Source organism: Ciconia boyciana, unplaced genomic scaffold, assembly GCF_034638445.1.
Source record: "Ciconia boyciana unplaced genomic scaffold, ASM3463844v1 HiC_scaffold_39, whole genome shotgun sequence".
NCBI lineage: Eukaryota > Metazoa > Chordata > Aves > Ciconiiformes > Ciconiidae > Ciconia > Ciconia boyciana.
The window spans coordinates 450,489-466,391 of record NW_027328407.1 but is presented as its reverse complement, the minus strand read 5'-3'; the positions used below and the strand labels follow the sequence as shown (position 1 = coordinate 466,391).

The 15,903-nt window shown below is 54.1% G+C and overlaps 1 protein-coding gene and 1 pseudogene across 1 annotated transcript; one reads left to right on the top strand and one right to left on the bottom strand.

The window, feature by feature from the left end:
• Positions 1-201: 201 nt before the first annotated feature.
• Positions 202-6,035, top strand: LOC140645833 (olfactory receptor 14C36-like). The gene is made up of 3 exons (XM_072849298.1): positions 202-308; positions 4,603-4,670; positions 5,077-6,035. Exons 1-3 carry the CDS (start codon positions 202-204, stop codon positions 6,033-6,035), a joined length of 1,134 nt encoding a protein of 377 aa, XP_072705399.1.
• Positions 6,036-14,628: 8,593 nt separating this feature from the next.
• On the bottom strand, positions 14,629-15,565 carry LOC140645832 (olfactory receptor 14A16-like; annotated as a pseudogene).
• Between the last annotated feature and the right edge of the window lie 338 nt (positions 15,566-15,903).

The window sequence follows — 15,903 nt, the reverse complement described above, 5'->3', positions numbered from 1 at the left end:
CCATGGCATGGTGAGCACCTCCAGGGCCCGGCTGTACAAGCACTGCAGTGACAGGGCTGTGCTGGGCCTTTGTGTATCGACCGGAGTCTGGCACTTGGAGGGACAGGGTGTTGTGCCACTGTGCGCCCAGAAAGGATCAAGCTGGGAAGCCAGCCTGTGAGTCAGAGTCAGCAAGGTCCATGGCCAGGCCTGGCTGTGCCCATGGCTGTGGCTGGACAGCAGTGTGCCCACAGCATAGCTCAGCTCAGCCTGACACTGGACTTCACATCCCTGATCGACTTCTCCGTGTTTGCAAGTACCAGATCCAGGTGAGCATCACCTATGTGGGCACACATGGCAGCTGTGCTAAGAAGCTGGCCCCAGGAACTTGCAGAAACCTCTGGGACTGTTTGCAGCCTGCAGTTTCCCGTTCCCATGAGGTCAGGGCGATTAAAGTCCCCAAGGGTGGTGTGGAGTCATTGAACTGGCCTTCCTCAAATTGCTTCAATAAAACTTTGTCCTCTTCCTCACCTGACTCCAGGTACTTATTTCCTACCAGCATGTCTCCCTCCCTGGTCTCTCCTGTGACCCTCCCCCACAAGAGCTCACCCAATCTGCTGCCCATCCCATAGAGGACCTCCATACACCCAGGCAGCTCCCTCACACTGAGGACCTCCCCCTCCTGATCTTCCCCCCCTGTCTTTTCTGAAGAGCCTGTATCCATCCATTGCAGCACCTCAAGGTTTCTGACCTGTCCCACCACACCTCAGCAGGTCTTATATCAATGTCACAGCTCTGTGACAGCACACGGGGCTCCAGCCCCTCCTGTCTGTGCTCCAAGCTGAGGCCATTGGTGCGCATGCGGGCTCTGCAGCACCTCAGCTTGGTGCCACCAGGGCCAGCCTGAGTGTTATCACAGGTCTTGTGCCCAAGGTGCTGTGCAAGCAAAGCCTTTCCTTCAGAGCAGAGGCATGCTGGAGTGGATGGCAGATGGCAATGTAAGGATGAAATGATGTGCCCATAAAGAGCGCACACCCTGTGCTCCGCAGTGCCACAGAGAGAAACATGTTTGGACTGTGCAGTCCTGGCAGGAGAGGACTTTGCTGTCTGCAGTGTCTCTGCAGCCCAGAGGGCCTGTGGTAGAGGTGAAGCTGATCTCCAGGAAGGACAAGTTGCTGCTGAAAACGTCCTTTGCTATGGACATGCTGTTGTCCGGGCACACTGTGAAAATCATTCACCTGTTCCTGGATTGCATTATCAAGGGGCTGAATAAAGGATGGGGGTAAGAAGAATCAGCAGCATTTGGAAGCGTTGGCACATGAGTGAAGACCCTGCTGTGATGTGCCTCGTATTGATGCACTGCCTGTGGCTACTGGACAGACATGGGACAGACCTTGTCTCACTGCAGTGGTGGCATTCAGTCTCTTGCCCCGACACACCAAATGTACCTGAGATGCCCTGGGGTGTCTGTTATGGACCAGCCCTGAATGGGGATAGCTGTCCTGGAGGTCCTGCACTGCCCAGCCAGCTGTACCCTCCAGTTGTGCTGGGCAGCTTTGGCATCTGAGGGAGCCCTACGGGCCTGCATTTGGCCGTTAGGTTGAGCAGCTGCACTGGAACAGGGTAGGCAATGTAGGGATGTCCATGATAAACCTTCGGTTCCACTTTGTGGAGATGCAGGAAATACAACTGATGGAGAAGAGACAGGCAGACTGAGCTCCCCCTGTGGCACGTGACTTCATTTGGTCGGGTGAATACGTCTATCGGCTGCCCTAAACATCCTCAGCAGGTACAGGTTTGGTTGTCCTAAGTGAGATCATCTTCTATCATTTCAGTTGGCCAAAGGGATTCCCCACCAGCCTCCAAGACAAGGTGCCCAGATGCTGCCCTGTCTCTCAGAATTGCTCCATTAGAGCTTGCAGTCTCCTGCACATGTCCTGAACCACCTCTGGCACCTCAAATGCCACCAGGTGTTTGCATTGGACAAGCTCACTCCTGGCCTCTGTCTCCAATGTTGACATGGCAGCTTAGAAAAGGAGCTCACACGGATTTTGTGCAGCTGAGCTGAGGCAAGAGGAATCCCACCTCCTGTGGGTCTGTGGGGTGTACTGGAGAAGCCCAATCCCCCTCCGGCCTGCAGGAATACTGATGAGAGCGGAGATGCCTACCTGGACTTGGCTCAATCCCTGCCCTGCACAGGTGAAAAGGATCCCCTGCCTGTCGCTGCCTACGTGCCCTGCCTGACAATGGGACAGGAATAGGGGTTTCCAGAGGGGAACATTGACACCTCCTGCAGATCCGCACACCCTGGTAGAGCAATTCCTGCTGCAGGAATCAGCCCGTCTAGTGTTTAGAGAGGGACAGTCAGTGATGACTTCAGTCTGCTTCCAGCTGTGTTCCCCAGGAGTGGCCCTGCTGCCTTTCAGGAGCTGTCAGCCCTGGAGACCCCGGGACACCTCGAGGGAGCTGGGAGTGGAGGGGAGGGGGAAGCAGAGAAAGTGCTGCCTTGGGCTGGTCCTCTGCTGCTGAGCTGGGCTGGGCTCCTGGGATGGAGGGAGCTCATGGCAAGCGGGCAGCGCTGCAGAGAGACAGCTCTGCCCAGGAGCAGCTCCTCTGCAAAGGGCAGCAGGGCTGAGGGCACTGCCTGCAGGTGCAGAGGGCAGACAAGCAAGGCAGAGAAGGGTTAGAGGAAGTCTTGGGTGGGAGGAGAGGTGAGAGCTCACTGTTGGAGAAATCTACACAGCCCTTGACACGGTAAGTCTGTGGCTGCAGGGCAATGCAGCTGCCGTTCCTGGAGAGATCTCCAAAAGCTGGCACATCCCACAGCCTCTGGGATCTTTCAGGAGAGCTCTCACAACTTCTCTGCTGTGGAGGAGAAGAACATCCTCATGTGGCTTTTCTTCCACACTGTCAGATGCAGAAGCCATGACGGCTGCCTTCTTCCAGGAAGGACCGCAGGGGTGTGAAACCGGGTGTGCAGCCAGGGTTGTCCAGGGCTGTACTTCAGATCAGGGTCCCTGCACCCCAGGGTGCTGCGTGCTGGGGCAGGGATTCAGCCGCCTGCCAGGGTCAGCACTCAGCCTGCCCGGGGAGCTCCTCACAGCCCTGTGGGGAGAACTTGTGGGTGGAAGGAGTGACCCTCGGCAGGGCAGGGTCCTTCTGCTGACTGGGTCAGGGCTGCTCACAGCTCCAGATCATGCCCAGACCATTTCTGAGGGGACTTTTCATGAGTACGGTCATGGCAGGGGTTTCCTGCTTGAGTCTGTGCTTTCCTGACTCTGTGCTTCCACTTTTCTCTGGCTCAGCTGGGTTGGATGGAAACACAGCCGTGCAGCTTAGAGAAGGGGATGAGGCTTCTACACTGTGACCCTGAGGTTTACTAGGAGCCTCAGCAAGTGCCTTCATCCCCTGCCAGCCTACAGATAGCACCAGCAGCACCTTTCCAGGTTCATCAGGGTTTGTATGACCTCTTCTGTAGCCCCTGCACACACAGCGTGGCTGCAGGGCAGAGCCGGGCACACAGGGGCTGGGCTGGGCTCTGTGAGCACTGGCAGGGAAGAGACATGGGGCCAGAGAAACAGCTCCCAGCTGGGACAGCTCCAGGCAGCAGAGATGGGCAGGAAGGGAGGGAACTGCTTATGGAAACCCTGTGGCAGGGGAGATATGGGCACCTCCCGGCCAGCCCTGCAGTGCAGATGCCTTCCCCGAGCAACCCCTTCATCTCTCCTCTCCCACCCAGCACAGCCCTCAGCCCTCACGGCCGTGGGGTCTAGGCTGGGAGTCACCTCTCTGTCCAGCAGACCAGCAGAAGAGGCGAAGGGCATCCATCCCTCCTGCCACGGGCCCATTTCCCACTGACCAGCAATCGGGCTGAGGGCAACTGTCCGGCATTATCACTGTCTGGGAGGTGTTGTGCACAGCTGGGTATGGGTAACGCTGCCGTGAGTGCCCGGCTGCCTCTCCCCTGGCCTCTCTCTGCCAGACCCTCACTGGACTCTGCCTTGTTTCTCCACTTCTCTCTTTTAAATTTATCTTTTATTGCTGCCAGACTCTCTGTGGATAGGAGTTTCAGCCGCACAGTCCCACACTGATCTTGTGGGTCCCTTCATGCCGGTATGTCCATGGGAACAGATGTCCCAGCTTCCCTCTCACCTGTGGGGCTGTGGGCAATGCAGCCTGTGGAGCTGGGGAACAATTCAGTTTTCTCTTACTGAGATGCCAGCACTAGGACAATTGGCTCTCTCCCTGGGGTGTCCTTCCAAGCTGTGAGCTGCCCTCCATGATGCAAACCTGTGCAGAGCACCTCTGTTTTATCTGAAAGCCCCATGGAGAAGTGCAGAGATACTACAACCGAGGAAATGCTGCTGGGTTGGTGAAATGAGCCACGTGTGTCCTTGGCTAGAAGTGGGGTGCTGAGACCTTGAGAAAGGGTGAGACATTTCGTGGTCTGCAGTGGATCCCTCTGCTCTCAGTAGTGACTGGTTGTTTTTCAGGGTAAGGTAAGAGAGTGATTGCCCTCCATCTCATGAAGGTGCAAGCCCAGGGTAGCTCGGAACAAGATGGAGGGACAGAGCAGCTCCCCTCACTCTGCGCTAAGCCACAAACAATCCTCTTGCCTTGCAGGACTCACTGGTTCCCCATGAGTCCAGCAGAAATGCTGAGGGGTTCTGACATTGAAGAACACTCCCCAGGTGAGATGGAGGGAGCTTGAAAAAACCCCAAAACCTCCCAAAGTACCTTCTGTCTTCCTGGTTCCTTAGCACTGGAGTGCAGATGCTGACAGGCCCTTTGCATTAGGAGCAGTTTCACCTGACAAAGTTGAACACCAGGTCTGGCCCCTGCCCACACTGTTCCGCTGAACTCCCTGCTGCAGAGCAGGGCTGAATCCTTAGCAGCCAGTGGGCAGAGGCCCTTCTCCTCAGGGCACACTCACCAGCACCACCAGAGCTCCAGGCACAGAGCTCAAAGAAGGTCTCGGAAACAAGGTATTGTGTGTGGGGGAAGGGGCTGTATCAGAGTGAGGGTCTAGGAGAAAGGCTTTGATTTTCCTCAGAGGATTCTCCCCTAACTCTTCATTGACTCTTCCTTCAAGGACAGGTCCCCATGCCCAGAGGCAGCAACCATCCAACAGCAGCTCCATCACCCAGTTCCTCCTCCTGGCCTTTGCGGACACACGGGAGCTGCAGCTCTTGCACTTCTGGCTCTTCCTGGGCATCTACCTGGCTGCCCTCCTGGGCAATGGCCTCATCATCACCGCTGTAGCCTGCAACCACCGCCTCCACACCCCCATGTACTTCTTCCTCCTCAACCTCTCCCTCATTGACCTGGGCTCCATCTCCACTATTGTCCTCAAATCCATGGCCAATTCCTTGTGGGACATAAGGGCTATCTCCTATGCAGGATGTGCTGCCCAGGTCTTTCTGTTTTCCTTGTTGATACTAGCAGAGCTTTGTCTCCTCACTGTCATGGCCTATGACCGCTACGTTGCCATCTGCCAACCCTTGCAATACGGGACCCTCCTGAGCAGCAGAGCTTGTCTCTTCATGGCAGCAGCTGCCTGGGGCAGTGCTTTTCTCAATGCTCTCCTTCACACGACCAATACATTTTCCATACCCCTCTGCAAGGGCAATACCCTGGACCAGTTCTTCTGTGAAATCCCCCAGATCCTCAAACTCTCCTGCTCACGTTCCTACCTCAGGGAAGTTGGGCTTATTGTGGTTAGTTTTGCTTTGTCTTTTGGGTGTTTTGTATTCATTGTGCTGTCCTATGTGCAGATCTTCAGGGCTGTGCTGAGGATCCCCTCTGAGCAGGGACGGCACAAAGCCTTCTCCACCTGCCTCCGTCACCTGGCCGTGGTCTCCCTGTATGTCAGCACTGCCATGTTTGCCTACCTGAAGCCCCCTTCCATCTCTTCCCCATCCCTGGACCTGGTGATGGCAGTTCTGTACTCCATGGTTCCTCCAGCAGTGAACCCCCTCATCTACAGCATGAGGAACCAGGAGCTCAATGGCGCACTGAAAAAGCTGATTCATCCCATAGTCTTTCAGCAGCAATAAGCTGTCCATGTCCTTGTACAAGTGATTTCCAATGTACGTGGGGAACCTCATCTGCTTTGGGAATTTCTCTGTGATAATTCTGCTTGTCCTGAACTGTCTGCGTTCCTTCCACTTCTGCAGAGGCATGAACCCAGTCTGTCTGATCCAGAGGTCTTTGCACATGTGTCTGGCACGGTGGCACAGCTGGCCTCCCATGTCACATCTCTGTAATAAAAGGGGTTTTCTCAGTGCTGCTGTCTCGAGGTTGGGCTCTTCTTCCAAAGCTGAGGTCAGGAACAGAATGAAGAAATTGCCCCTGTAAGGCCGTGCTGCTGTGCCTGGGTTCTCCATGGGCTGAGGGGAGGATGGCTTGGGGCGATGAATTAGGGAAGGAGACCTGGACTGAGCGTTCATTTGTGGGTGCCAGTGCCCGTGGAGATGGTGATGATCAGCAGGGATCTTCCTGGGACTGTCTCCCCGTGGCTCTCATGCACCACAGCCTGCTGGCTCTGCAGAGCAGCACCACCAGCTTGGGGCCCTGCAGGGAGCATGGGAAGGGGGCAGAAGCATCCGATCAGGCCAGCACAGACACAGTCCCCTGGGGAAAGGCTCTCTAGAGGCATGGATGATCCCTGCAGAAGAGCAAAGGCACAACTCTCTAGTTCCAGGGGGAAACTGATGACTCAGAGAAACTTATTTCTGCATGCAGCAGCTTGGGACAGGCTGCTCTGTCACTGGGGCAGCAGGAGCAGCCAGAGGAGTCCCAGGGCCAGGAGCCTTGTGCTGCAGAGAGGGCCTGGCACAGAGGGGCTGCCAGCAGTTGGCAACAAGAATCTTTTGGAGTCAAGAGCAGGGCACACGGGGAGACACTGTCCTCTGTCTCTGCGTGCCCCAGCCCTGGGGCTGATGGGGAGGCTGACCCTCCTCTGTCCCCCAAGAGCTGCTGTGCCCTTCAGAGGGGCTGGGGCTGTGCTGTGAGTGCTCAGAACTCTGTAGCACCCTGCAGTGGGCACTGCCATGGGGCCAGGCCAGCCTGGGCTGCTGTGCTGTGCTGTGCTGTGCTGGGGAGAGGGCAGGGGAGATGGGGAGATCCGAGGAGGGGCTGGTCTGGGCTGGAAAGTGCCCAGAAAATGCCAAAGTTAGCTGAGCTGTGTGCCCATGCAGATTGAGGACACACACCATTGGGTTTGTGGTATAGAGTCTGGGCTCGTGGAAGGGAGCCAAGACATGAAAGCACAGGCGAGAGGGGTCTGGTCTGTTCCCTTGGTGGCATAGACAGACCAGGAAGGTGACCCAGGGCAGTCATCACCCCCGAGCCTCTCTCACCAGCCATTTCCAGCACTGGCTGCTCAGCCCAGGTTAATGGGTGAGTTTTGCTGCGAGGTCATCTCCATCCTCCTGCTGGGCTCAGTGCCTGTATCAGGGGAATGGCCAGCCCTGCCCGGTCTCTTTCCTGGCCCAGACCCTGGCAGGCCCTGGAGCATGGCTGTCTGTGAAGCCCCACAGCTGACATGGCCTCTCCAGGAGCACAGAGAGGCTGCCTAAGAGGAAGGCCATGGGGAGACAAAGCCCCAAGGACTGCTGTGGGCATCATGTCAGAGGCACCGTTCCCCACCCTGAATGCACCCTGTCCTGTGCTGTGCCTGCAGAGTGCGGCTGTGGGACGATGTGTGGGGCAGTGGGGCTGGGAAATCACAGGACAGGGTTCAGACAGGGGCCACAGGGGCCACGAAGCAGCTGCCAGGGGATGACAGCAAGGATAGGTACAGACAAGGAATTTATGTACATTGCCTTTCCTGTGCAGGTATGAGTTTGGGAAAGGCAAAGCTCACCTGGAGTTGATGCCTGCAAGAAGAGTCAAGAGTGAAAAGAAGAGCTTTAGTCGCTGTGTTAGAGACCAAGGCTGAACAAGGGAAATGCAGGGCTGCTGCTGAATGGAGAGGGTGATTTAATAACAGCAGACACTGATGCTGGGGCTGAGGCACTCAATGCCTTCTGTGCCTGAGTCTTTACTGAAAAGGTCTCCAAGGCCTCTGTGCTCAGAGAAATGGCTCAAGAAGGAGGAGAGCACGTATTGGCAGGGACCTCATGAAACCCCAGAAGGACAAATGGCAATTTCTGCCCCTGCAAGGGACTCACCGTGGTGATGGCACAGGCTGGGGGCTGCCTGGCTGGGAGCAGCCCTGTGGGAAAAGTCTTGGTGGGCAGGGAGCTGGACAGGAGGCAGCCATGAGCCCTGGCAGCAAGGGAAGCCAGCAGGGTCCTGGGCTGTATGACCAGGAGCATGGCAAGGAGATCGAGGGAAGGGATTCTCTGGAATGTTCCACCCAGATTTCACGTCCCCAATTCAGGAAAGATATTGGCCAGCTGGAGTGGGTTTAGCAAAGGGCCCTCAGGACAGCCAGGGACTGGAGCACTTTGCCTGTGAGCAGAGGCTGAGGGAGCTGGGCTTGTCCAGCCCAGAGAAGGGAAGGCTGGGGAGGCCTCACCCCAGCCTGCCAGTACCTACGAGGAGGTAATGGAGAATACAGAGCCAGGCTCTTCACTGTGGGGCATGGTGGGAGGACAAAAGACAATGGGAGGAAGGTGAAAGAGGAGAGGTTCAGCCAGGACATAAGGAAAACTTTTTTCGCCATGAGCTCAGGCAAGTGCTGGAACAGGTCACCCAGAGAGGTTGTGCAGTCTCTGTCCTTGGGGGTTTTCCAACTCAGACTCAATCAAGCCTTGAACAAGTTGGTCTGACCCGGGTTCTAACAGGTTGAACTGCAGGCTTCCTGAGGTCCCTTCCAACCTCAGCTCTCTTATGATCCTATGATGACATCGGGCCCTGTTTCTAACTGGAGAAAAGCAGATGTTTATGAGGCATGAATCCTCCTGTGCTGGAATTGACCATCCAAAATAAAACATCTCAAGCAGTGAAGAGAGGTCGACACCTCAGTGTGACTTGCTCTGGGCAATGACTGAGGAGCCCTGGGCAGGGAAGGTTTTGGGGGCATGGACTCTGTGCAAGACACAGAATGATCTTGTTGTAATGCCTGTCAGTTGTCAGTTAATGTCAATGGAAATGAAGGTAAGGAGAACTGAAGAGAAAGAGCCAAAGCAATGTGTCATCACACATTTCAGGTTTTTTTCAGAATTTTTTCAGATTTTTTATAGAATCACATTTTCATCACCTGAATCATTTGAGTACTTGTAAGAAATGGCAGTGTTTTCCCACCATGACAGAATGGGAATTTCCTGGGAGTGTGCTAATGCCAGGAGAAGAACTACTGATCTTCCCCTGTGCTTGTATTACCACTCCTCTGTCTAGTATTTCATCTCCCTCTTCATTCACGTGTTCCCACCTCTCCTAATTCAGCAGCCATGCCTACGGACATCTTTTCAGTAGACTATGTGGACGTATGCCCTTCCCATTGTTTTCAGATTTCCTCCTCCACTTCCTCTTTGGTACTCCAGATGCCTGTCAACTACCTGTTTTCTGCTCTGAGCTTGAGGGACTTGGAAATATACCCCAACTTTGAGAATGTAATTAAATATTTAGTCAACAGCTTAATTGTGTTTATATCTGTTCTTGTATGGAAATCCCTTGTGGGATTGGACCCACAAGGTCCAATCGTGGGTGGACCACGTTAGATGCTGTTTAAACTTGGCATACAGCTGAGGAGACAGTTTTAACGTTTATTGAATTATATCGTATTTAATTTTTGTTTCTTTGCAATGAAGAGAAAGCTTTCTGTGCCTGTGTGCAGCCAGTTCTCTAAGGAAAGCAGGCGGGAGCTGGTGCAAAGGAGCTGTACCATCCAGCTGCAGCCCTCCGTGGAGAAGTCTGATGTGAGGAAAAGTGATGCAAGTCCCAGGTGGCTGACGAGGGAACTGGCGGCACTGGGGAGGTGAGGAGCAAGGTTGTCCTTACAATGTCAGACCTCAAGGGACTGCTTCTCCTGCCTGTCCAGATGTCTTCTGGAGACCCTCTGGATCAATATCCATTGTAGAATGCTGCTATCAATTCTTCTATAAACTGAAACAGGATAGAAAATACCCTTCAAAAGAAAAAATCCTCCTTTATGAAATCTTCTTTGAAATCTTCATCATTAAGTACCTAACTCCAATTAGCTGTACAAGTCTTGAGGACTTGAAGAAAGTTACGGGAAGAGACAAGGCTCATTAGGGCTTTCTGTATTTTAATGAGCCCCATGGCGTGTTTGGTGCTGAGTCCATGAACTGCAGGTACTGAGAAGAGACTGAAGAAACCTCTCAAGAAGTCAAAGTCAGAAGCAAAGCCCAAAGTACCTTGAAGCATTAATGGGCCCCACTGAGGGCCATTACTGACAAAGCCTCCCAAGGGACTCGTCAGAGCAGGTAATTGGAGGCCATGATGACAGGCAGACAAAGGCAAAGTGCAGGCAATGCTGATGCTGAGAAAACCCTTGGCTTGTTGGATGAAGGAGGATGGCCATGCCCTGACCCCCAGCCCCTGGGAAGGGAGATCCAGTCCCTTATGCGTGACTCAGGGCTCTTCCCAGGGATGTGGGGAGTGCAATGCCAAGTGAAGGACAACAGTATGACACCTCTCCGGCTCCCTGGGGGTGGGTGCAAGGAGGCAATGAGACCCCACTACCATGAGGACGATGTGTCTCCTCTTAGGCCTTTGTGGCAGGGACATCAGCCATAGCCAAGGGGACAAAGACCTCGGTTCTGTCAGGGCCTTTCAGCCTTGCCAGCGCCCTTGGCCATCTGCACCACACGCCTTCCTACACTGTCCCATGCCTCTGCCTGTTTCCCTGCAGGCTGCAGACACCCAACGTGCTTCCCCACCTTCTTCTCACCCCAGTATGTCCCTACCTGTGCTGCTGTCTCTCCATCCTCGCCGGCTGTTCCTTGAAACACAAAGCCATGGGCTGATCCAGACTCCCTCTGGGTGATGGTTTGCACCACAGCACTACCTTCAGGATGACATTTCTCTATCCTGAGGTGCACTCTGGACCTCCAAAGCTGCAGCTTCTGGTGGCTTTCCTTTCTCATGCTCTTTCCCACTACCAAAAATACTGCCATCATCTCTGAAAGCAATTTTCAAGCTGTCCGAAGCTACCACTATTCTTCCCTCAGCCTCCACCTCACCAGGCTAAAGAAGCCCAGGTCTCTCAGCCTCTCCTCGCATGACCCCTAACCCTATCGTGGCAGACTTTCTCTGGCCATGTAAGACGTCCTCCCCATTCCTCCAGAATGGGGAGCCCCACACTGGGGCACACTACTCCAGATGTGGCCACACCAGTGTTGAGTCAAGATGGACAATACCTCCCCTTGCCTAGGTGGCCACAATCCTCCCAGTGCAGCCCAAAGTGCTCATGGCCATATTCCTGTGTAGCACCACTGCCTGCTATGGCATTCCTTGTAATGCCCAAACCCTTCTCCTTGAGGTTGCTCCTCAGCCAGTCATGTCTGAGCCTGCCTTGGTGGACAGGTGGTGTGGTTTAACCCTGGCAGACAGCTCTGTCTCACACAGCCGCTCACTCACTCCTGACATCCTATGGTATGGAATATCCCTTTGGTCAGTTGGGGTCAGCTCTGTCCCCTCCCAACTTCTTGTGCACCCCCAGCCTACTTGCTGGTGGAGCAGCATGAGAAGCAGAAAAGGCCTTGATGCTGTGCAAGCACTGTTCAGCAGTAACTAAAACATCGCTGTGTTATCAGCACTCTTTTGGTCACAAATCCAAACCACGGCACCATACAGGCTACCAGGATGAGAATTAATTCCATCCTAGCCAAAAAGCAGTACAACAGGGTGGTTCTGCCCCCTGATGCAAAGCATCAGAAGATCAGAAGAAAAGATCCCTTCTCTTTGGAAAACTTCTTGAGGTTTCTGTTGGTCAAAGCCCAGAGTTTCTTGAGGTTCATTTGGAGTGAAGCTCCACTGTGTCAGAGGTTAATGTGTGCATGCAGATGGCTCACCTGGCTTGTGGTGCCTCTAACAAGATCACAGCGATAGGAATGAAAGGATGTGACAGCTAATAAATAAAAAGAGAGCCTAGTTAAATGAAATTGCAGTGGGAAAGCCTGGAGCTCTGCCTTGGGATAGATGATGAGCCTGTCGAGAGCTGGTGGGTCAGGATTAGCAGGCAGACCAACATGGGTGACCTTTCAGTGGGTGTCTGTTGTTGACAGCTTGATCAGGAAAAAGGAGATGAGCCCTTCTTCAGGCCACTGGAAAAAGCCTCATGTTCTCATACCCTGGTCCTCCGCAACTTGGAACTGAATCACCTAGGTAGCTGCCTAAGGGGCAAGATAGGAAGTCACATCTCATGTAGAAAGCTCTGGAGGACATCGACGATAACTTCCATATGTGCAGAGATGGGCTTAGGAAAGCCAAAGCCCAACTCGAGCTGAATCTGGCTAGTGACCTGAAGGACAACAAAAACAGTTTCTACACCTACATAAAGAGTAAAAGGAAGACTAAGGAAAATGTGCATGATATATGGACCAGGAGATGGAAGAACCCCAGATACTCAATGTCTTCCTCACCTCAGTCTTTTCTGCTAGGACCGGCCTTCAGGTATCCCAAGGCCCTGAGACCAGGGGGAAATGTGGAGCAAGGGAGACTTAGCCTTGGTGCAGGAGTCTCAGGTTAGGGAACATGTAAACAAACTGAACATACCTGAGTCTATGGGAACTGAGGGGATGCACCCACGAGTGCTGAGGAAACTGGCCAATGTCACTGCGAGGCCACTCTCCATTCTCTTTTAAAGGTACCTGAGGACTGGAAGGAAGCCAATGTCACTCCTGTCTCCAAGAAGGGCAAGAAGGAGGATCTTGGGAGCTGTCAGCCTGTCTCCTCTAGCATCTTCCTGGACGTGCTGATGAAGTATAGGTTAGATAAGTGGAAAGTGGGGTGGACTGAGAACTGACCGAATAACCAGGCCCAGAGGGCTGTGACCAGTGGCACAAAGCCCAGCAGGAGCTGCGTTGCAGGGCACCAAAGCTCAGCCCTCAGTCTGGGAGCTGCCAGCAGGCAGTGCCAGTGGCTGCAGCACCCAAGAGACCCCCGAGCCCATGAGCAGCGGTGAGTCCTGTTCTGACCATGGAGAGCTGCGCTCGCTGCAGAAGAGCTGCTGGGAGCACTGGGTTGCCTCTGCCCACCAAACATCTCTCCCCCAGGATTATCTTGCATCTCTGGAGCCATCGCAGTGACAAGGGGGAGAGCCCTGCCTGGCTGGGGGCTGGGGCTGGTACGAGGAGATGGGGTCTGGAATGAGATTGCTGGGGCAGGTCCTGCTGTCTGGTCATGCACAAGCCAGGCTGGATATTTGGATTGTGGGACTCTTCTTGAGGGGCTCCGTGGGCATGGGGATGGTCTACAGTTTCCTACAGTTTCACAGCTGGACACTGGCTGAGGAGCTTTGTCTTGGGGTAGCTTTTGGGGTACGGGCTGACACACGGGGTGGGGAAGATTGTCTCAAGGACATGTGCTGGGCACAGGACCTGAAAAACAGCAGCAAAATTATGTGGCTCTGGTTCACAATGTCTTCCAGTGCAAGCCCTGACACAGGGTCCCAGTCTTCCCCTCCATTCCACCCTTTAGGAGGGACTATGGCACTAAGAGTTGGCAAGCAGTGGACACCAATCTTTCACCAGCCGCTTCCCAGGCCTGGTGGAGCACCAAGACAGCAAGGACTTCTGGCTGGGCACTACGATCTGGCCTGGTGCTCCTGGCCCCCTCCCTGTGCTCCTCACAGGGCCCCAAGCTGGCAGTGATGCTCTGCCAGTGAGCAAGTGGGCTGTGGGACCATGCAGTGACTCCACACTGGCTGTGCTGGTCAGGTCCAGCTGCACTGAGCACTGCCACTGAGCTCCTTGCCAGGGGTCTAAAGCTGTGGAAGGAGCTCAGAGCATTTCTCATGGATCAGGATGTTTTCCAGTGTGCACATTGAACCATCCTTGGGCTTTGACTGAAGGAGACATGAATGACCCTCCAGGCTCCTTCTTCTGATCTTACTGGGTCCCCACAGCCTCCTCTGGCATGGCAGAGCCCTTGTTTGCTTGGGGATACTTAAAAGTAGTGCTTTGCCTTGGGGTGACTCCACCTTGGATGGTACCTTCTTTTGGGATGGCCACCCCCAGGCACATCATTTCTATGTAGATGCCCTCTTCTGTCCTGGGGACTCCAGTTTCCTCTCCAGAAAGCTGGGCAGCTACCATTCAGCTCTGATGCATGCGGGAGAACCCTGGGCAGGGAATTTGGAGCCCATTCACCATCTCTAGTGGCAGGGGGCACATGCAAATGAGAGCTGAGTCCAGCCCTCATTCCCCAAAACTTCTTCCAGTGCCCTCTCCCCGTGAGACCACTGAGAACCAAGCTCAGCAACAGGCCATGGTGAGTGAAGTTCCTGGAGCCTAGTCCTGACTTCAGCAGGACCAAGACCCCAGCCTTCAGGAGGTGCCATGGGGACACACCATTTATTAGAGAGATGTTCCTCAGGAAGCCAGCTCTGACACATTTCCCAAAGGCAGGCACAGACAGGCCATGTTTCTGGAGATGAGAGATGAATACAAATATCCCTGTATGACCATGATCATCATGGGAAAAACTGGAATTAACCAGTGAGGAGAGATGGGCAGCTTACTGTTGCTGAAGGTGAAACCATTGAATTTGTTTTCTCAAGGCATCCTTGAGCTCCTGGTTCCTCATGCTGTAGATGAGGGGGTTCACTGCTGGAGGAACCACTGAGTACAGCACAGCCACCACAAGATCCAGGGATGGGGAGGAGATGGAGGGGGGCTTCAGGCAGGCAACCATGCCAGTTACTGACAAGCAGGGAGACCACGGCCAGGTGAGGGAGGCACGTGGAAAAAGCTTTGTGCCATCCCAGCTCAGAGGGGATCCTCAGCACAGCCCTGAAGATCTGCACATAGGACAGCACAATGAAAACAAAACACCCAAGGGCAAGGACAAAATTGGTGACAATAAGCCCAACCTCTCTGAGGTAGGAATGTGAGCAGGAGAGCTTGAGGATCTGGGGCACTTCACAGAAGAACTGGTCCAGCCCATTGCCTTGGCAGAGGGGTATGGAAAATGTATTGGCCGTGTGCAGCACAGCATAGAGAAACCCACTGCCCCAGGCAGCTGCTGCCATTTTGAGACAAGCTCTGCTGCCCAGGAGGGTCCCGTAGTGCAGGGGTTTGCAGATGGCCACGTAGCGGTCATAGGCCATGACAGTGAGCAGATAAAACTCTGCTGACATCAAGAAGATGAAGAAAAAGACCTGTACAGCACATCCTGCGTAGGAGATGGCCCTGGTGTCCCACAGGGAATTGGCCATGGATTTGGGGACAGTGGTGGAAACGGATCCAAGATCAAGAACAGAGAGGTTGAGGAGGAAGAAGTACATGGGGGTGTGGAGGTGGTGGTCGCAGACTATGACTGTGATGATGAGGCCGTTGCCCAGGAGGGCAGCCAGGTACATTCCCAGGAAGAGCCAGAAGTGCAAGAGCTGCAGCTCTCGGGTGTCCAGAAATGCCAGGAGGAGGAACTGGGTGATGGAGTTGCCGTTGGACATCTGCTGCCTCTGGGCATGGGGGGCTGTTGAAGAAGGGAAAGGCAGTGAGAAGTTAGGACAGACTTTTCAAGGAAGAAAAAGAGAATCTTTCATGTTTTCATTTTCTTTATTTTCTCCTAGATACCCCTGTCCTACCTGGGGAGTCTTCTTCAAAGTTAGAAATCCTCAGCATTTCTGTCGTGAGACCTGAGTAGCAAAAGTGTTCACTGTCACTCAGTGAAGGCTGTGGGGAGCTGGTCTATCTATCAGTCTTGTTCCCAGCTGCCCTGCGCTCAAGTGTGCTTGAGTTGGAGGATGATCACAGTCGTATGTTCCCCTTTAAAGAAACCACACCCTGC

Coding starts and splice junctions, on each gene's coding strand:
- LOC140645833 (XM_072849298.1), top strand. CDS start 202: ATGGCTGTGGCTGGACAGCAGTGTGCCCACAGCATAGCTCAGCTCAGC. Junction 309..4,602: donor TTTGCAAGTACCAGATCCAG/GTGAGCATCACC, acceptor CTTGCCTTGCAG/GACTCACTGGTTCCCCATGA. Junction 4,671..5,076: donor CATTGAAGAACACTCCCCAG/GTGAGATGGAGG, acceptor CTTCAAGGACAG/GTCCCCATGCCCAGAGGCAG.